The sequence below is a fragment of the Anas acuta genome, chromosome 5 (assembly GCF_963932015.1).
Source record: "Anas acuta chromosome 5, bAnaAcu1.1, whole genome shotgun sequence".
Lineage (NCBI taxonomy): Eukaryota > Metazoa > Chordata > Aves > Anseriformes > Anatidae > Anas > Anas acuta.
Genome location: NC_088983.1, coordinates 57,288,635 through 57,310,531, shown reverse-complemented (window position 1 = coordinate 57,310,531; position 21,897 = coordinate 57,288,635). Strand labels below are relative to the sequence as shown.

Sequence of the window (21,897 nt, the reverse complement as noted above, 5' to 3'; positions counted from 1 at the left end):
CCATGATGATACAACTTATAAATAAAATTAAGTTACAAGAGCTAATATCTTACAGTAAAAAAGTTACAAATGAAATAAGTTAAAATATCTGTAATAAGAGAGATCCAGAGTAACAAATTCCCTTTAAATAAACATTTGTATAAGGGTCTCAAAAACAGTCATGACAGCTCGTAGAGTAATACCAAAATAGTGTTGGAAGGCACCTCAAGAGGCGGTCTACTTCCTTCCCTTGCCTCATGGCAGGTTAACTTTATTGCTGTCATTCCTGACAGGTGAACATATTATTGAAGACCTGCCACTACTCCACAGACCCCCTTCTCTCTTCTTTCCTTCCCCTGACTATTTATTTCAGGGTCTATTTATCTTTTCCTTTTGGGAGATTTGCTAGTGACTACTCTGAATCTTGCATTAGTTGTTCTGTTTGCTATGAACATGGCAAACTGACTGTTCCTTTTCTCTTTGTAACAGTTTTCAAGCATGAAAAACATTTCACTTTTTTTTTTTTTTTTTTTTCCCTATTACCATCCATAAGACAAACAACTACACTTTTAAAAAAAGATCTTTCTTCTAAGTCATGTTATTTAGGTCTCTATTCATTCTTACTACTCTTCTGCGGGCTTTCTCCAGTTTTTCAATACCTTGATGTTCTGTGTCCAAAACTGGAAATAATGTCTCATCTGAGACCCTTAGAAGATTGAACAGAGTAGAGGATGTAGGTTGTGCATCATGTCAGTTCTGCTCCTGTTCTTACATCTCTGCTTTTCCATAGTAGTGTGGTATTGTTGACTCATGCTTAGCTTGTATAACCTCAGAGTCTTCTGTGCAGAACTGCTGTTGAACCGGTTGCTGTCAGTTGTGTATTTGTGTAGGTGGTTGTTTCTGTTGAAGAGACATATCTTCTTTTTTCTGGTAGGATTTCATTCTGTAAATTTCTGACCATTTTCCCAATAATTTTAGGTAACTTTCCATTCTCATTTAGATCTCCAGCTTGCTTCCAGCCAGTTCCATTCATACTGATTGCTGCAGAATTGTATGAATTCACTTCAGTCTCAGAGGCACTACTGTGAATGACTTTGAAGGTATGCTCTCACACCAGGTTTGCATAACCAGGGTCAGATTCTTCTAGATTCATCCCTAAACCATTTGTGAGACTCCTCTATTAAATAGCATTGAAATCATTCTTATTCTTAAGTTCTCTTGCATAATAAGAGAAAATGCAGCATTTCAAATGCATTGCAATTTTTTTTTCAGAATTGTTTAACTGACTTAGGACATTTGTTTACCCAGGTGAAGGTAAACATCCAAGCATTTCAAGTAGCAAGTTAGCCAGGCAGGACCTGGATTTCGTGTCATTTGTGTCACTGTGTCATTGAGCCTTAGCTAACAATCCTTAATAAGAGAGCACAAGAGTTTGGTGACTTTTAACATTTGAACACATGATTTTGGCTCTTAAATAAACATGTTGTTATTGTTTAAAGAGCATAATGACTAAGAAATATTTTGCCAACAAAAAAAAAAATCAGAATCTCATCTGAGAGAGGTTTACAGTCCAGCCTGTAGTTATTAACACTATTGATGCTGGACTAGTGCTGCAAGGCTTTTTAGGATAAGTGAATTCTAAGGAGAGATGCAAGGCATAATAAAGGCATGGAGATTGTGAACTTCTTAAAAGTATGGGATAGTATAGAGTAAGCCAAGCAAACTAAGTTGTGGAAATACAGAAATATAAAGAATGAAGGTGGAATAGAAAAGAAGAGGAGGCAAGAGCAGAAGGAATCATAAGCAACATTCTATAGACATTCTATAGAAAGTGATTTTAAGGAAACTAGAAGAAGTAGGGGAGGCCTGAAGAGAAGTATAGTCAGTAGCTCTCCATTTTGGCCTAAAAAATCTTTTTCAATCTTGTCAGTTTCTAAATAGCCTCGGCTATTAACTTCCACTTAAACCTGGTCAGCACTATTTAGAAGAACACATTTAAAGTCAAACTACTATCTCAAGTACCCTTCATTGGTTGCTTCCATTCTGACTGAAGGAGCAGTAGGATGGCCCCAGTCCCCTCACAGTGCAGTCAGTGCTGTCAGTGTCACAGGTCTCACAGTGGCACTCTGTAGCTACTGGGTATGAATAAAAAGATTCAGGATGGTCGCCACAGCCAGGGATCTTCACTGTTTCATACACAACCTCCTTGAAGGTACATGTTTGCTGAACGGATGATACTGGTGGATATTTATATACCGGATCCTGAAAATTACAAGAAGAAAATATTTATTTTGAAATTCATTACAGGGTAGAATTCTTTGTTTTTACAAAATAGAAGACCTAATGTGAAGTCTTGTAAAACCAGTGGGGAAAATCCCACTGAGATAAAAAGGGTTTGGATTAGGCTATTTGGATTGCACCTAGATCCATATACTTCTCCTTTCAGGAGAGTGGTTGTGCAAGATAGGTTTCATACCATCACCAGACAAAGGTGCAGATCAATGGCTTGATTCTTTAAATTATTTTCTATTGGAAAAGTAGAGTCTACATAGTGATCACTGCTTTACTGTGTCTGTTTGCAACCACAAACTGAACAGAAAGCAGAGATCCAGATTCTCATACTTTCAACGCTAGTTATACAATATAAACAATGTATGCAGACAAATAAAGGTCTGAATTCAACTAGTGTCTTTTCACCCTTCCCTTTACTGTTCAGACTGTCAGTTTGTCTACTTTCCTGTCAAATAACATAGCCATTATTCAGCCTGTTCTTTCACAAGGCTCATCCTGCCCATGCGTATATTATGAACTGGAGAAATTGGTTATTCATAAATCACTTCACTACTTAATTCTGATGCTTGAAGCTTAAACTTAAGAGTCTCACCCTTGTGAAGCAGTATCCTGAGCACCATGTGGCATTCACTGTAATACAGAATTCACATTCTTCTCTTTCCACTGCTATAGTAATATTGGTGAGCTCACAGCTGTAGCAACAAATTGCTTTCCAGCAAAATAACAGCACATAGCAGTTAAGTGTCTTCATCCTGTGCATAAAGCAGAAAATGGATCTGTATTGGAGAAACATATAATTATTTACAACAGGAAATATTTATAGAGACAGGAATAAATTAAGTCTTCACATTACCCTCAAGTGTTTCTATAATAGCAAGCTTTCAGAGGATAAAGTAATTAAGTAGATCTATCTGTATGCTTATTGTTAAAGGAGTTTGATTTTCCTAAGCAACTGAAATAGTATATCAGCAATCTTTGTAGAGTAAGAACAGCTGAACATTATACTACTTTCAATGAAATACTTCATCTAAGTTTCAGTACAGATAATGTGTCCTGTCTTTTAGGAGAAAGAAAATGAAACAAGGGAAAAAAAATAAAGAGCAAAGGATAACCTGCTTTAAAAAAGAAATTAATTGCATACAGCGTTTGCAATTTCAAAAAAATATTTCCAGATCAAGATCTGATGAAAACTCACCTGTATTCTACTTGCCTTCCTGGTAATAGCTATAGTGAAAAAGAAAGCCCCAAGCTTACCTTTTATACTAAATCATGTGTAACTTATACCTTGTGGATTTGCAGAGAATTAATGCAGCAAGCATTAGTTTGGTACTTGGTGAAAGAGGATTAATGCTCAGCCAGACAGTGAGATCAAGCTTTGTTAAGACGGGGGGAAAAAAGAAAAGCAAAACACACTTAGGAAGTGATCATGAAGGTTACTGTTACAATGTCTTTTTAGAAATTTGCTTGGGTTTTATTCGCTGGCATTTAGAAATAGCTGACCCATTTCACAATTTGGAAATGGGTTGAGAAGCCTATTTTTTTGTGAAAATGCTTGGGTATTTTAACTGTTCTGTGTCAGCTATCAAAGTGAAATGCTAGGGTGCAAGCTGGTCCTCTGGTAAATCACAGCAGAGACATTGCCAGAGTGTTTCTTATCTCAAGAGTATGCTCCTGAGACTTTCAGGATACCAGTCTTAATTGCTTTTCTCTAAGTTAGGTATGAGTGACTTTACTCAGTAGGTTGTATGTGTACTTGTTTATTGATCAGGGGTCCAAGAAGGCTAGGAGTATGTGTTTTGTTAAACCAAACTTGACATTTCTTTACCATCTACAATACCACCATAGCTCATCATGGTTCTGATTTCTATCCCAGTGTAGGCACTCCTGGTTTCTGTCTGTCACATTGTCACTTTTAAAAAAAATTATGTAAGGGGTATCTGTATTGTGGAAAGGGACTATAAAGATGTCATAATTAGATTCTAGATATGTGTTTTCTGCCAGTGATCTCAGATCAAGTATTGTCACGTTACAGGGAAACTTAAAAATATTTCTGACAGGCAATCATGTAACCCAACTTGAATGCATTCCCTAGTTTGTCATTATAATAAGGTTCTATGACCAGTGTTCCCTGTTCACTGCCCTTTTTCTGCTGTCAAAGCTAGCGATGTGTGCCTCTTTACCAGAATAATGACAGAGAAATAACTTTGTTGAGCTTCACATATGATCACTTCTGGGGAAAATGACTCACAGTAGGACTGTATTTACTATCACCTGCCCAGAACAGCCAGTCTTGCTTTGTTATGACTGTTCTATTATGGTCAGTCTGACTTTTTACAGAAATCTATCCACAAAAGAAAACTAGACAAGGACATGCAGTTAAAAGCATTTCATCATGAAAAGAAATTCTCACCAGCTTATTAGTTGTCCTGCAGACGGGATGCTTTCCAGAATGTCTTTTTACAAGTGAACCCTTTAAGTGTCTCATACCTTCCTGCGGTCCTGCAGTCTGGCCATCTGTTCCAGTGTTGATCCAGTCTGCAATACTGTAATTTGTTACTGAATTTCCTGTCACAACAAAATTAGGAGGTGATCTGCAATTTCTCCCTAGACATCTGTAATAATAGTTTTGTCTAAATGAAAATCCAGCCCAATTAAATGTATAAAGAAGTCAAGAAAGCATATATCTACTTTTTTACTAATAACATAAACTCTATGATTGAATAATGGTCTTTTCTGTTGTTTAGAGTTCATATAGTCACGCTTCTCAGGAAAGATTCTTGCTAATTTCACAGATGCCAGACAAAAGCTGATTAAAAGTAATTATATCCCTACAGAGTACCTGGTACTAACTTACGCAAGTTAAATAAAGCCAAATGAACTATATTTGCAAAGGGCAATACAGAAAATATGAAATCTCTAATTTGCAGTGGTCTGTTTCATGATCTGAAGAAGTCATACACGTTCACTAACACCATAGTTTCACAAGCAGAGCGTGCAAACTTAGCCCCTGCCATGCTTTCTTCCCCATGTTACTTTGTTGTGTCTCACACAGCCTCTTCAATTGTGGCAATGTGAATTAGGGAAATCATTCTGATTAAAAGAAAAAAAAAAAAAAAAAAACAACCAACCCTCTTCTACAGCTTTGCTTTCAATACTGCTGTATCAGCTTGTTCCCCAACAAAATACACAGCTGCAGCAGTGTAATTGATGGGATTGCTTGGGGAGTGAGAATGAGTAGGGAGGTAAACAGAAAATGCTTGCACAGCCTTCTCACCGAAGAATTCGTGAAGCCACTTGGTAACTGCAATACGCTCTTAACAGGTGGATTCCACTGCTACCCTCAATTCAAGAGCGGTTGTTTCTGTTTTCAAGTTGGTGAGCCAGCTATTATCTCTGCTAAATTGATTGTTCAAGTATATGAATATGTATTTTTAAGGCTAATAAGAAATTACAAATTGAAGCCAGTTCATTTGCAATACATCATTCAAGGAGTGGTAATTTGGAGAGTTGTTACTTTGATAGTGACTTTGATATCATTCCCATTCCTTTTCTTGGAAAGATACGTGAAATGAATTCCTTCTCATGTTGGGTAAAGTGCTGTATTTATTTTTTTTCTAAGACCATTAGTTCATATCTCTGGGAAATCCTCATGTTCTAAATGGATCATACTCCCTCAAGTTTATATTACCAGTAGGTTAAAACAAAGTTTATGGTTGTTGTAAAGGGAGTTGCAGATGTTACTGATTCAGGAAACTTTCTTTTTCCCACATATGTGAATATTACACGTAGGCTCTGTGTTACCAGATTTTGTATTGTTTTCAGTAATAGAAATGTTTTCCATTTTAAATGCTTTATACTTATTTCGGGAATAGATGCAGAGGGACGAACCCTCCCACCTTACACGCTACAGCATCTGTACGTGTTAAGTAGTGGTATTATCTATGTAGTTCTTAAGCAGTGTTGCTCATCCCAGATGTAGCAGTTGTCATTATGGTTGTTAATGTATGCAGCCTAGGAAATTAAAAGACGTGACAGCATTTTTTACAAGAAAGAGCAGACATCACATTCATATGGTTGCGTTAATATCTTAGTAGCTTTTCAGGGAAATAAAAAACTTCTCTGTATTGCTATCTTTTGTGTTCTTTGGCTGTTTCCCTTGGACTGTTTATTATTGTAACCTAGCAAGCTATTGTTACCAGTGCTGCCACAAGGGAGCACTTGCTTTGCTGTTTCTAATCACTTATTTCAACCAGAAGTGGTGTGACACAGTTCTGCTCAGTTCTGCTATTGTTTCCTATCACAGAATTTCTAGGTTGGAAGAGACCTCAAGATCGAGTCCAACCTCTGACCTAACGCTAACAGTCCCCACTAAACTATATCCCTAAGCTCTACATCTAAACGTCTTTTAAAGACTTCCAGGGATGGTGACTCCACCACTTCCCTGGGCAGCCTGTTCCAATGTCTAACAACCCTTTCGGTAAAGAAGTTCTTCCTAACATCTAACCTAAAACTCCCCTGGCGCAACTTAAGCCCATTCCCCCTCGTCCTGTCACCAGGCACGTGGGAGAACAGGCCAACCCCCACCTCTCTACAGCCTCCTTTAAGGTACCTGTAGAGAGCAATAAGGTTGCCCCTGAGCCTCCTTTTCTCCAGGCTGACCAAGCCCAGCTCCCTCAGCCGCTCCTCATAGGACTTGTTCTCCAGGCCCCTCACCAGCATCGTCGCCCTTCTCTGGACCCGCTCAAGCACCTCGATGTCCTTCTTGTAGCGAGGGGCCCAAAACTGAACACAGTACTCGAGGTGCGGCCTCACCAGAGCCGAGTACAGGGGAACGATCACCTCCCTAGCCCTGCTGGCCACACTGTTTCTGATACAAGCCAGGATGCCGTTGGCCTTCTTGGCCACCTGAGCACACTGCTGGCTCATATTCAGCCGACTGTCCACCATCACTCCCAGGTCCTTCTCTGCCTGGCAGCTCTCCAACCACTCCTCTCCCAGCCTGTAGCTCTGCTTGGGGTTATTGTGCCCCAGGTGCAGGACCCGGCACTTGGCCTTGTTGAACTTCATGCAGTTGGCCTCAGCCCATTGGTGCAGCCTATCCAGATCCTCCTGCAGAGCCTTCCTACCCTATGTAGCAGTTAATGTTTCTGCCTTTTTTTTTTTTTTTTTTTCACAAAGCATTTAACACAGGACTGAAAACTTTGTTTTGTTTATATAGCTTAAACTAATGAAATTCCTGTCTTCAAGAGAGGTGGTGGTAAGGCTAGCAGTTCTGTTACTAGAAGTCATAAATCTGCCTTGCTTTAAAGAATGTGCTTTATATCTTTCAGAGAAGTTCAGCATCTATAAAAGTACTATTGGAAAACTTGTCATTATGTGTGTAACTTGTACACTGTGAGTAATAAATCTGACTCTGTTTGGTTAAAACTTATCTGCAAATTATTCCAGCTGCAGAAAAAAAATAGCTTATGTATTTTTAAAAAGTGTCAAGGGACCTTGGGTTTAAGTTTGGTTGTGGTTACATGTTTTAGGTCTTGTCAAATATTATGTTACTGGGAAATTTAATGGTTTCTTCATCTGAGAGCTTTTTCTCATGGCAAGTATGCCTCAAGACATTTTTAAAGATGCTTAAAACTATGTCTTTAGCTAAGTTTCTAGGGACTATAAAAGAATGAAGAGCTGGTTCTTCAAGTTGGGAGTTGTGTGCTTCGCTGAGTATAATGGGTTTTGTGTCAAGTTTCTTCTACGGGTGGCCTTCCTTGACTGAGTACTCTTCCTCTCTCCTTTCTTATTTTTTGTTCAAATGTTTTTCTGAAGAGGTCCAAATTTAACCTGAGCTATTTAAAGCAGCAGACCTTTTTGCTGCTACCCAGTGTTTTGCTAATTGATATCCTTGAAGTACGCAGATTCATAAAACACAGATTCAGAAGCAATTTGCAGTCTCTGTGTGGGGTTGATGTTTCACAGCACAGCAGCACAGGCCTGTGTTTCAATGTTAAATAAGTTCACTGGAGTGTAGTCTTTGCCTTCTGTTATTGCTGCTTACAACAGATGACTTATGTCCTTGCATTGCCCCTCTAGGTGCCTTTGGGATTTACTGTGATTCTTATCCAAGTCACTGGAGAACCCCCTCATGACTTTAGTAGTAATTGTGTTGGGTAGTTGGTCACTACTGTTCAATACTATTTTTGCTGATACTGGTTTAATTTCCCAGCACTGATGATGCAGAATTGTGGAGTAGCTTGTGCCTGCCAAGCACAGAGCTGGATAGCTGAAACTAGTCGTCATCAGCTAAAGAGTTATTAATTAATAAAGAATTGCAGTATGCAATTAGAATATTTCAGCCTTAGGAGGATAAAGAAAATCACAAAATGCATCAGCTACATGTTTGGTAGCACAGAAGTTTAGAAAGCTTTTGAGATGTCAGTTTCCATTGCTTAGTGCAGAGGTTATGCTTCCCATATTCCCTAGGCAATACCTACATAAACTGTTCGTCTTTTTAAGTCTTGTAAATATCCTGCTTGCAATCAACAGCAGCAGAAGCTAATCCTTCTGAAATGTGTTTAGTATACACAGAACAATACAAAGAACAATGGCATTCAGTTATTTTTCATGTATTTTTGGCTCTCATGATGTAAATTCATTCCTGTCCGAATTTAATACCACATTTCTGAGTATATAACAGCTGTGTTTTCTTACCCTGTTCAGTGACGTGATCCTTACAACCTTCAGCCCTTTGCTGTTGTAAAACCACTGTATGATCTTGGCTTCTTATGTAACGTAATTTGATAACTCCAGTGGTATCTGATAGAAAGTGTGTTAAGATTCTGTTGAGCACTGAATGTATGTTTGTTACAAATGTTTTTGTTTTTTTTTCCTGACATGCTAAACCATCCTGCATTCTTTTGTTTTTAGAAATTTTTAGCATTTCACTTTATTTCAGAGTATTTTTTCCTTTTTTTTTTTTTTTTTAAATATACATATATCTTTTTGGATTAATTTCTGTGTATGTAAATAAAGTAGCAGTTTTGATCCTGTGACTGTCCTGGAGAAATATGGTTCTATATTTGGCTGTAAGTATGAGAGCAGTGTTTATTTTATTTTGTTTTATTTTACTTAAAAGGAACAAGAAAGCATCTTCATGGACTTAACAAAAAAGATTAGTCATATTAGAAAAGAATTGAAAAAGCAAGGGAGAGATCTGATGGAAAATATCTTCCAAGTCACATGTGCCACTGATACATAACCAGCTAGGGTTTCCTTTTCATTATGTAAGCAGTTCTTGGGGCTATATAGGTTTGCTGTTAAGATGTTGATAGCTAAAGAGCAAAAATATTTCTGCTGGGATGTGAGTTGAAGAAACCAGAAATAGGAGCATGAGGCTTCACCTGATATGATTCATTATGAATCGTCTTTGCTGATTTTGTGCAGAATACAGAGACCTGTGCAGAACTGTCACACTCCAATACAAGCAGTACCTGCATGCCTGTAAAGCAGGAGCCGTGCTAAGTGTTTTCATCTTCCACACTGAGCAGAAGCAGAGACCCCTCTGGATTTACTGGGGTCATGGGTTGTTAAACAGTTCAGTGTGAGTGGAAGCAAAACTGTCAGAGAGGAAGAACAGTTTGTTTTTTAAATTTTTATTTCATTCTTACAAAACGAATCTGAAAAGTTTGAAACCCTCCATAGAAGGAAAGCCTTTTACTTTGCAGAGTTGCTTCAGGTTGCCGTATTTCTCTCTCAAGTTACGGTAAGTTGAAGCCAGAGCATACACATGGACTGCCGAGGCAGCTGCCAGTTGCGGAAGCGCTGGGTTCCCCGGCCTTGGAAGTGTAGTATCCTCAGCAACCCAGCTTGGTAGGCTTCGGGGCAGGCAGATGGGAAAGCTGGCAGGAAGCCTAGGTTTCAAAGAACTTAATGGAAATAGTCTTTGTAGAATTGGTTTTCAACCAAATTGGAATTTGCCATTTACCTCCAAAAATGGTAAATTTCTAGAAAAAAATGTCAGAATTTTTTGGTCTTGTGTTTTGGAGAACAGTGTTCCTAAGTTGCGAAGGAAGCTTTTAAGTGTGTATTAATTACTCTATTAAACCATATTGATCAGGAGCTGACTGAATTTTGAAACCCAAACCAAAATGAAAACCAAACATACCTGAGTATTCACTTGAAGGGCAGAGTCTAATCAGACTGTTGAAGCACACTGTTACTGCATACACTGAAAAGTAAGTGCTTAAGAGAAAGCTGAAATACTTAGCTGCTTTCATGCAGCTTGCTGAGTGGCATATCTGTCAGTTTAGGAGCAAGAAGGCTCCTTTCTTTTTTAATAAAAATAGCATGCATTTCTTAAACAGTAAGTCTGGCAGGACTATGCCTTTACTCACAAATAGACAACAGGATGTGCTAATTGATTTCAAACTATGTCTATGATACGTAGTATAAGGCTTATTTGAATCTTGCTCACAGTGTGCATTGATAGCACATGGAAGTTGACGTAGAATGATTCAGCACACTGGATAATTGAGAAAAAGATCATATTTGGGATGCTATATAAAGTCCTAGGCTTAGGTTGGAGATGCCTGACCCATATTCTTTTTTCAGGTGCTGCAAATTTTAGGTCAAATTATTTAAGGAAAATAGGGCAAAGAGAATGTATTCTTTCCTTTCATTTCTTTTCCTCTCACCTTTAGCTGTGACTTTTACTTCTTATCTGACCGACCACTTATCCCTGCAATATTAGCTGCATTTAAGGATTCAGAGCATTGCTTTTTTTTTTTTTTTTTAGGATATTTTCTCAGTGGTCTAATGAAATTTTTGTTCCAGGGCATGGATCCATTAATGAATAAAATATAAGGTGGTGGCATTGCTCTGTAAGCAGCAGAAATTCCTACTTAACTGACTCATGGGGATTTTCATCAAGTAGGAGTTTGATTGTAATCAATACAGATTGCAAATTTGCAAAAAGAATTTCACAAAACCGTACTACAGGAAGCAGAATTCCAGGGATCTAATGAGGGAACAGCTTTTTATTACAGGAAAAGCTTGGCAAGTATCAGCCCAGTCTATAGTTCAAATAAACAAATCTTATTTGATAGGTTGCTTTAGCAGAATGATGAAATACAAAACCAAGCACTGTATTAGTCTAAACTCCTAATGGAGGTATATTTTTCCAGGAAAAGTATAATAAAGCCAGAGGATTTATTCTTAAATAAAGGAGATGCAGACTTGGCAGTTCAGACTTGATCTGAATTCCTACCATTTGTTTACATTGTACACAATTATGCACTGTTCCACCAACTCAGCGGTTAGCAAAATATGGTTACTTTTCTCAGTGAAAGGTGCAGCTCTTTCCTTTTCCTCCCGTTCTGTTTTTTTTTTTTTTTTTTTTTTTTGTTCATGTGATACTGTCTTCTCATTAACCGCAGTGTACGAATACTGCTGTTCTTATGCAGTATTAGTCCAGGCATAACCAAAGCAAGCTGTGGCAGGGAAGCAGACTTCTAGAGCGAGGAAAAGAACCATGACCTTGTTGTCTTCTCTGCCTGTGACAGAGCTGGAAGCAGGTCTGTGAGAGAGTGAGAGTTCTGGGGTTAGTTCTCCTGTAGAGGAAACAATTATCTGTCTCACTCTGGATATCTTCCTGGCTTTAGCCATACCAAGACCCCAAGATTCCTGTTTTGTTTGTTTTCCTGGCAGCAGCATTCAGACTTCAGAATCCCAGTTTGGAGGACTACCAGTGCAGTTTTGCGCATTTCTAGAAGAATTGGTCTGATACTGCCAAGTAGTATTTTTACTACAGAAATAATTGCATCCATGATTTTTCAGCGATCAATTTAAAAGAAAAAAGCATGAAAAAAAATATATATCTGAAACACCTCATTGTCACTGAATTTCCAAAAAAGCACAGTGTGAAATCTATCAGAAAATTGCTTTAATTTAATCAAGTATTGGGAACTGCTCGCTGAGGGTTGAACTCATGGGCAGCAATACAGACAGCCTTTATTCAGACATACACATCTAGAAAGCTTATTTGAACATATATTATTTTAGGTATTGTGTGTTTGGTTATTCAGTCTTCTGGATTTGAGGTTGTTTCTTTGGTGATCATTGGAAGTTGAGGAGGGAGAGCACAGTCCCATGGCATAATGTCATTCTTTTGTCTTCTCCAGTGTACAGAGAAAATCAAGAGATACTCTTTCTGAGAAGCAGGAAGATGAAGCACTGATGAAGCACATCTAGGGGATGTAAATTATAGTGACCAGAAGCACTCTATTATCTAAGGGCATAAAGAAATAGCTGGGAGGGTCTGTTAGACAGCAGGAGCCTTCCATGGCAAGTGACAGAGAGCACGCTCTGCACTAGGCCATAGGGGGACATAAATGCTGCTCAGCCTGTCTAGTAAATACTCTTGTATCTACATGATGTCAGAAGATGGAAAGCTTTCTTATGCCAGAAAAGTAATGCTACTTGACAACTGGAGCCTCCAGCCAGATTCTTGGCCATAGTGCCATTAATGCCATCAGAAAATACTGCCTGTATTTCCCTTTAGGATCCTGGAGTAACCCCCCTCCCACCCCTCACTCCCCTTTTTTTTTTCCTTCTCCAAGAACCCTGGAAACTCCTAATCTGTTAAGCACTTGGGATCCTTTTCTCCTACCTCCATGGCAGGTGTCAGGCACCAAAGACCCACTTGGTAGGCTCTGTGTGGGGACTGGGCAGCGTGGGATGCCAAGCAGGGCACCGGAGTAGGCAGGGATTGTTGAAAAGAGTTGTAGGAGGAATGAACAAGGTAGGCATCCTGCAGGCTAAGCTGAACGAGACAGCCTGTAAAACGGGGGTTCCAAAGTATGATTAAAATTACCTTGAAATTGGGTACCTGTCGTCACTGATCACCTTTTAAAATACCGATCTATGTTGTGTCTGTTTCGGCATGGTATTAACCAGCTGTTTGAAATAGAAGTCTAAACACTGCCTGATCGGCTTTATAGGAATAGGAAAGTCACAGAGCACAAATCCACCTGTAATCTCTGTAGTAATGCCTGAAGAAGAAACAGTGCTACTCGATTGCTTTATTAATTATATAAATGGGCAAGACCTTAGCTGCTGGTAATTAAACGGCCTGTTGTGGCTAGTTGTGGTGCCATCTAGTGGTTGTCGAGTAAAAGTTCACGCACTTGGGAAAGTTATTTCACAGCTAAAGCAGATGCTACGGCATTGCGGCAAGCCAAACCGAATGAGAGTGCTTAGAACTTAAACAGTACTTTAAGCCTTCTGCCTCTCGGCCACATGCCCGCTGTGTTCAATCCTTTCTGCATCAGGTAAGGCCTCTGGGTAAAAAGAAGTTTCAGAACTCTCACCAAGGAGCCCAAGTAGTGATAACAGTCCTTAAATGCAGCGGTGTTAATTACTTCAGGCCGTTTTGCTTGTCCCTGTGTATAAGAGACAAGGAGAACTACACTCAGGAAAACATGCCTTCTTTATTCGTTCTCTCTAAACCGTGGAACATTAAGTATAATCATTCCTGCTGGTCACTTAAGAACAGAATTTCTCTCAAAGTAAATAAGCAAGTACAGTCTTCCTGCTGCTTATGTGCCTTGGTTGGAATAAGAAAAAAAGATTTATAGGAAAGTGTATATACTGGTTCTCTCCATCTCATTTCCACCTACGCATTGCAGAGGTTGTATGCTGAGGGGTGTTTCTCCTAATTTCCAGCAGTCCTTCTGCTTCCTTTCCTGTTTAGGGAGCCTCACTTGTCTTACTGCTGTCTAAACCTTGAAAAACAATGTTTACTCTGAGATATATTCCTTTTCTTCCAAAGTCATGTTGACAAGTAGATTATTAGTGAAAGTCTGATTTTATTGGGTTTTATTTTTCCCTTCAAGCCTCAAAAATAGGAAACTTGAAATAGCATTAAAATTGTTATCGTTTCGCAGCCTCCTATTTTGTTGATGTTGTCCATTGTTCCCTATTCTTTTTTTGTGGTAATATTGTCTCACTTTTTTTTTTAATGCATCCTGAAAATTAACAGGCATTTTCAGAAAAATCCTAATTATATTTGTTTTTTCCTGAATTCTAAGTGTCTGTATAAAAAACAAAACAAAACAAACAAACAAACAAAAAAAAAAAAACACAACAAATAGGACTTAACAAAGAAGATGTTTATCCATCTATAATAAAATTTCTTGGTGCTTGTAAAAATTATGAATCCCAGAATTGCTGGCCGTGTATGACTGAGTAGCTCCAAGGAAAGGTTTTTTGCTTAATATCTCTGTTTCCATACAGGTAGTAGATATAAAATCATCACAAGAGAGCTGAGCAGGCAGAGCACTGAAAGGGAAAATGAATTCTACTGCATAACATTCTTTCTGAAGTAATCTGGAGAGGCTACAATGTGATAGTGCCATAGACGCAGTCCTGGAAGTAGAGATGAGAACTGCTATCTTCATTCAGCCCCAGGGAATACTGATGGGCAACTTGATAAGCTGTGATTTTCATAGACTTGTAAAATGCTGCATGCAGATCTTTCATTGGTCAGGAACACTGGGATCTACCTGCACTGAGGTCAGGGAGGGCAGGAAAGGAGAGGCTTGGGTCTCAGTTATCAAGCTGATGTCTTTGAATATTTTAGAAAACAAACAAAAAAGCATACAGAAGACTCAATATGTATTTCTGAGATCAGTGAAGAAAAGTTTTGTCAAATGTCCACAACCGTTCTCCTATTATGGACAACCTTTTTGGACTCAGGTGAGGTCACAGAGTGTACTACCGCACTCTTGTGAGTAGGGCCAAGTTGCAGGTTGCTAATGAAATTGGCTGATTGGTTACCTTCTGCAGACTGTAAGAGAGGAAGCTTTTCAATTAATTTCTTGGCTGGCTAACTGAAGCGATCTTTTAATATACCATGAATCATTAGTCAATATTAGCTAGAACAAAAGTGAGATTAGAGAAGTGGTGGTTGTCACAATGACAGTGAGGACTAGTCATTACCTGCAGTAATGACTTTAAAGGATTTTAAGTAATATTTAAGCCATTTTGAGTGGAATACATTTGAGTGGCTTTGAAAGGAGATATTTTAAGGTTGTGGAGCTGTTCTGCATATTCTTATGCATATTTTTGCCTTCATATATTTGTTAATGTATTTTGGGGTTGCCACCTAGAGCATCACAAGTAGTAGAGGTGATCCAGTGTTTGAGAGACCTATAAGCTTTGCAAAAAATGCTGGTGTGTTCTGTATTCTTAATTTCTCTTCCTGACTACCAATGTCATCACCTGCTCCTGGATACTGGAGATTATTATAAGACTTGAATGACCTATTTAGCTGTTCTGAATTTTGAATGATGTTTTTTTTTCCTCCCTCATCTGCTGAATTTCTTCCCTCCCACCCCCTCTTAGCATAAAACAGAGGAATTGTGAAAGATTATTATATATTTCTGTGAGGCGCTGATCCCTGTATAATCTGTGATCGCTTTATAAGGAAATTAAAGACAAATTTATCATGGGTACTATAAAACTGAGTAAAGGAGAGGAAAGAAGTCCGTGTTTTTAAGGTATATAAATAATTATGTCTACCAGGTATTCTCAAGTCCTGATTCAGGGTACCCCATGGGGATTAAAACAAGTTTTAGAAAGAATTTATATGTTACCAACAAGCAATAGTTAAAACCTGCAGAATTTCAAAAGCATACATGTACATGCACTTCTGCATGCAAATGAAATAATACACGTATCTAGCAGTCCACCAGTGCAGTATTTTAATGTCAGGCTATAACCCCCAGCCCTCAGTGATGTCAGGTCAAATACGCACAGACATTTGCAAATCTGGCCGGTGCATGACGTTCAAAGATCTCTCTGCAGCAGTTTATGTAAAAAAAAAAAATTGAACTCTTAGGTACACAAATTGGCATATTTATGATATGCAGATACAATAATTTGAGTCTAGATCAATTGTGTAAAACTGTCCACGATATTTGGTGTTTCCAGGTCTGAAATATAAGTAATTTTCCAGGAATTAGTGTCAATTCTTTCTTCTAGATTTAATTCCTGAAAACACAAAGTTCATTTTTGTTAATGGTGACAAAAAAGAACATTCAACTATTTGAGTCTGGATTTCTTCCAATTAAACAAAGGATGCAGATTTGCTTAATTAGGGAATAATTGGATTCTGCATCTCAAGAGAATTACTTGATATCTTAAGGAAATGAACGCATCAATTTTTTTCACATATTGTAAGTTTTAAGTGAAGAGATTTTTATATCCTTTACTCTGCAATGAACTGTAAGCTACAACTAAAAGGAGTTATCATCAGTGAAGCAAACCTGTGCTTATTTAAAAATATTCCATTTTAAGTATTTCTCAGTATCTATCTGTGTGAGAACTGAAATCTTTCTGTGCTTCAGAAACTTTTGCCATAAGCTGACCATAAGTTTCTATGCAAGGCATAATGTCATATTTCAGCAAAGTTAAGAACGATTTCTCAGATAATGAAGCGATACCTCAACAATTACTCAAAAAGATCCCCCAGTTCCATAAACAACAACTTTTACCATTGATATCTATAGGTAGAAAGTTTTATGAAAGAACTCAATAGTCACATACATCTCGCTCTGTAGTAGTGGAAAAACTGTCGCATGAAACTACTACTAGCAAGGATCCTATAATTAATCTGTTAAAACCTGACTGATGTACAGAAGTTGGAGAGTACTGTACATAACATCTATATTAAAAATAACAAAAACATTCAGACAACTGTAAACCCGTGAGTCTGAATTAATACTATGCAAGGATTGGGAATTTATCAACCAAATGAGTCAGTAAAGACATAAAAGAAAATAATAAGGGAACAACAACAAAAAAAGTTAACTAGGAAATATTGTGATAGAGCAGCCTGATATCATTGTTTGCTTTGACTCCTTTATAAACAAAAGGACTACAGAAGTTCTCACTTCTAAGGTATCTGGGAATGTATTGTATTTGTATTGCGCAACATAACTTGTTCAGTTTAAAAAGGCAGTGTATAACAGATTAATTGTGATGTGATTAAAAAAAAAATAAATGTGATAATAATGAAATCCTTAATGAAATGAGAACTAGTGGACTGAACAAAAGACTCCATAATCAGGGTAAACATCAATCTTATTCAGCTTTTTTTTTTTTTCTCCTTTTTTTTTTCATTTTTACCTTGTTGTAAATAGGCAAATTCATTGATGTCTTAAAGCTGGAAAGCATCATTTGATTCAAAGATGAGGTGAAACTGGCTAAATGAATTGGAAGTGAACTAATACAAACAGGATGAAATGCAGTATTAAACTGCAAGGTCATGCAGTTAGGGACCAATTGCAAGGATTTCTGCTGTCAACTAGAGCTTCATTCATGTATAATAATTGATAAGAAGCAACACATGAGTATAGTAATTAGCTGCAAAATAATTATTTTTTAGTAAAGATATGACAGTGAAAATAGCAAACATGATGCTCAGATATAGCAGACAGGAGAAATTAGTAGTGGTGTTGTGCTGGTAAGATTTCCTCAGGTATATCATATCATCACATATGTGGTTCTGGTCAGCTAAACCGGATGAAAGTAAGCTGTAGCATATGCATTAATAAGAGTAAAGGAAGTGAAGAGCTTTGCCTGTAACTGATTAACAGACTAGCATGGGCAGGATAGTTTGCCCATGGGTTATAGTTCTAGAACTAGAGCTGATTTGGGTGTTGTGAGTCTGAAACAGAGGCCGCGCTGTATGTGACTGTAGGCACCTGCTGATGTGGAAATAGGCCAGAAAACTGCTTTTGTAAGCCAGCAATGTAAGGCTTTAAAAGATGTCTTCTCTCTATAAACATGGTGGGTGTTGTGTATCAGGCTGGCTAAATGCTTAAGCTAAGGAACAGTGTCAGCTCCAGGATAAAGGGTTCTAAACCTGCTAATGGATACATTTAGCCTGAAAATAGCACCCAGCTTTAGCACACAGCATGATACTTTAATTAGTAGAAATATATTGTAGCAGGGTCTGTCTGCTCATTCTAGTTTTTGGATCGTGTTCTTACAGATGGCTCTTGCATTCAGAAAGAATAATTTCTTTTATGCTGGGAGAAATGCAGTAGCCTTTTCAATTTTATACCAGTTGATTGCAGCTGTGAAGTGGCAGAAGAAGAGGGGAAATTTTTCAAGCAGACTAATTCTATTTTTTAGTGTCTTGTTTTTACCATAATTCTGACAATCAAATAATTTGCTCTGTCTTAAGAAGGAAAGATTTGAGCAGATTTGTTTTTCTAATGGGATATTTGCTCGGAGCTATTCCTTTAACTAAAGAGCAAATAACCTGTGAATATCTAGCACTCTCCTTTATCATGTGGGATGACTAAATTTTAAGGCATGTTATAAATCTGGTGTTTGCATTTCTCATCTTACTATTGCGCAAGTGTCTCCCATTCTGTCCTTAAGGATTTTATGAAATGCAGTATTTAGATCAGAAATGTGTTTCTGGTGTAAAAAACTTCAGTGAATACACTTCCTTCACTGAGGCTGCATGCATTGAGAATATAAAGATCATTCTGTTTTTTGTAATATCTTACAGTTGTAATGTATTTCTGATCCTCTTCCTGCACAGATGTAGTTTCTAAGTTCCAATACTGTCATCATGTGTGTTGTTTCCTGAATTTCCCTTGTGTTGTTTGCAGATCACTCATCATTTTCATTTATTTTCCATTGTTTTCAACTTCCTCTTCTTGTCCTTTCATTGTTAATGTCAGCTAACCTTAGTTTGATTTTGAGATTTTTATTGTGGAACCTGCCTTCACCGTCACAATGTTTCTCTGAGGAAATTCTGATCAGCTTTTTGGTGATGAAGGTAGAGAACATGATAGCAGCATTTTTTTTTTTTTTTCCTTCTAAAGCATTTGTTTTCCTTCTGAATTATTTTGTTTGTGTTACCTTATTTGTATCACTTGTTGTAAAAAAAAAAATAAAAAAAATCAGAATCCCCTATCAAAGTTTTTTTTGAGCTTTTAGTGTGCATTGAAATAAAATTGGCTGACGGGTCTTATTAGCTATAACTTGCTTCTCTTTCAATTATAGAGTTAAATATTGCGGTTACTTCCTATGTTGCTATGTGCTGCTTTGATACCCTGTGAAGCTTGCTTTAGCTTAGAGGAAAAATGAGTAATTATTTTTTTCCAGAAATTCTGTAAGGTAAAATGTGCATATTTGGATCTCATTGCCAGCAGCATTTTTCTTTAACACAAGAGTGGTTTATTTTTGTAGGTAGTGTACTGCTCTTGCACTCTTACTGAATAGCAATATGCTAGTGTTTATTTTCAACTGAGGAAGTTTGAATACAAAGGACTGCAAGTGAACAATCTGATTTAGTAAGCTTTGTGGCAATGTTAGTTTATCTGTTTATCTTTTTTCTTTTCTTTTTTTTTTTTTTCCTTCTTTTTATGATGCAGCTGAGTTTCTCAGCCTCCATATTGTCTAAGTTGTGGAGTGATACCATCAGCTGGGTTGAGGACTGTTGACTGACAGTAGCTGAATATTTGGTGTTGACCTTGATTTCTATGTTTGCTTGAAGAGAAAAAGAAGAAAGAAGAACATGCAGTTATATTATGCTTACAATGACACTGGTGGCTCTTAGCAAGTGACTTTAGTTTCCAGAATTTGTATGTTCCTTCTTGAATTCTACCTGAACTGGACCTTTTCCATCCTTTGCCAAGGGATCTTTTACCATGTTTTATGGAGGAGCAAATGAATAAATAGAACCATAATGCTTTGTTCTATTGTGGTTTCTTCTTTATGACATTAAGATTACTGTAAAAATAATTTAGGTCTCTCTGCCTGAAAAGACTGTAGAAAGCAGAGTTACTTCAAATATACATTTGCTTTTCGTTATAAATAAATTTTATTTCAGAATAACTGAAAATCTGATGAAAATTTGGATGCATTATGGATCTAGTTTTTAGAATAAAAAAATCATATGTTGTGAGTGAAAGAATTTGACTCTGTTCCTCCTCTAGGATTGGCTTAGTTATTAACTTCTTGGAAAGCCAGACATTTTAATTCAAAAAGAGAATTTAAAGGAATACTCGTGCAGTAAAAATTCTCAAAAGCTGAAAGTAAGTTTTCTGTGAATAGAAAAAATTGCTTTCTTTGAAAGGTCTTTCCCATTCCTGATGCCATGAGGAACTGTTGTAAATTAGGTGACATAATTAGGTCTCCTTTGTGTTTTTAGATTTGTTATTGAGTGCCCAAGAGCCCCAGTGTATTGGTTTTAATTGCAGCATACTCCGAAATGGGAAGGCTGTCTTGATTGACCAAAATTGCTGAATAATGGCAGAGGAGTGTTGGGTGGAGCCCTGCTCCATGAGAAAGCTCCCCTGCTGACAGATATAACCTTGTTGGAAGTTCACTGTCTTCCTCAAGAACTGTCACCTTATGAGTATGCAAGCTTTACGTGAGGAATCCTATGGCTAATTAAACATGCAGTTATCCTGATGACACACACAACTAAATCAACCCAGGTAGAAGCTGTCTGCAGTGAATTGTGAAAGCACCAGAATATTGAGAAATTTATAGGGACTAGAAAGGGAAAGGATTAATTCCTCAAATAGCTTCACAGTTCCCATTTTTCTTGAAGATTCACGTTCTTGGAATTGTCAACCCCATGCTTGCTCCTCTGCTGGCTCATGTCTTACTATCTCACAGAGCCTACACATCGAAATGATCCATTGCCCTTCCTTTATCAAGGATAGGAAGTCACTGGTTTCACAGGAGTTGGGGTGCAGTAACTAAGAAAAAAGTTGAAAGAATGTGGGGTGATAAACCAAGACATTCTGTTTCTGCAGTCTCGGTCTGTTCTCATTTGATGCAAAGTAGATTCGTTTTCACTATAGCAGGAAAATGGAAAGGCAGATGCGTGAAAGGGAAACAAACTTTAGCTGTAGAATCTAATTTTAACCTAAAAAGATTTTTCTTGTTTATTAATACAGTGTGTTTTCTTTTCCTTCTCATCAAGACAGCCTTAAAACTTTACAATCTGTCCTCAAATGACACAGAAAGGCAGGTTGTCCATGATTAATGGTTTTGATATGAAAATAAATTACCAAGCATGGACGTGGGCCACTTCAAACTGCTGCTGCAACCTCTTAATTATTTAATAGTTGCTAAAGAACCAGGCCGTTATCAGAGCTCTGACATTTTAAAAAATTGATTGTTGTACCTGCAGGCTCAAGGAGGCTTTTCTCTCATTAAAAAGAGTAAAAAAAAAAAAAAAAGAAATATTAATGGTAAAAGAGTTAATAAAAAACAAAGAAATTGGACAGGGGAAAGTGAATGCACTGATCTTCTAAGCACATAAAGAGCACAACAACAGCATGGTATCTACTGATGTCAAAGCTTACATGTGCCTCTGATAAGACACTGCTGATCCAGAAGTGGCAGTATTCACGAGATGTTCTTTGTAATGTAGTGGAAAAAGGAATGTGCCCAGAATGAATACTTTGGAATGAACCCTCTCTGACAACTGATTGGAAATGCTTAAGAAAGTCTTATTCAAAAGGCCATCTGTCTATTATTTTCATACTGTTTCTGTCTTGTTAATTACTACAGCATCATTTGAACCAAGGTGCTCTCTTTATG

The 21,897-nt window shown here is 37.6% G+C and overlaps 1 protein-coding gene and 1 long non-coding RNA gene across 10 annotated transcripts in view; one reads left to right on the top strand and one right to left on the bottom strand.

Moving 5' to 3' along the window:
- The window catches only part of LOC137857884 (uncharacterized), a 99,427-nt gene that overhangs the window by 57,331 nt on the left and 20,199 nt on the right, over positions 1 to 21,897 (top strand). The gene's annotated exons all lie outside the window — the stretch shown is intronic.
- Positions 104 to 3,042, bottom strand: FSHB (follicle stimulating hormone subunit beta). The gene is made up of 2 exons (XM_068682182.1): positions 2,864 to 3,042; positions 104 to 2,241 (listed from the first exon to the last, which is right to left on the bottom strand). The coding sequence occupies exons 1-2, from the start codon at positions 3,029 to 3,031 to the stop codon at positions 2,005 to 2,007; spliced, it is 405 nt and encodes a 134-aa protein (XP_068538283.1). The 5' UTR covers positions 3,032 to 3,042; the 3' UTR covers positions 104 to 2,004.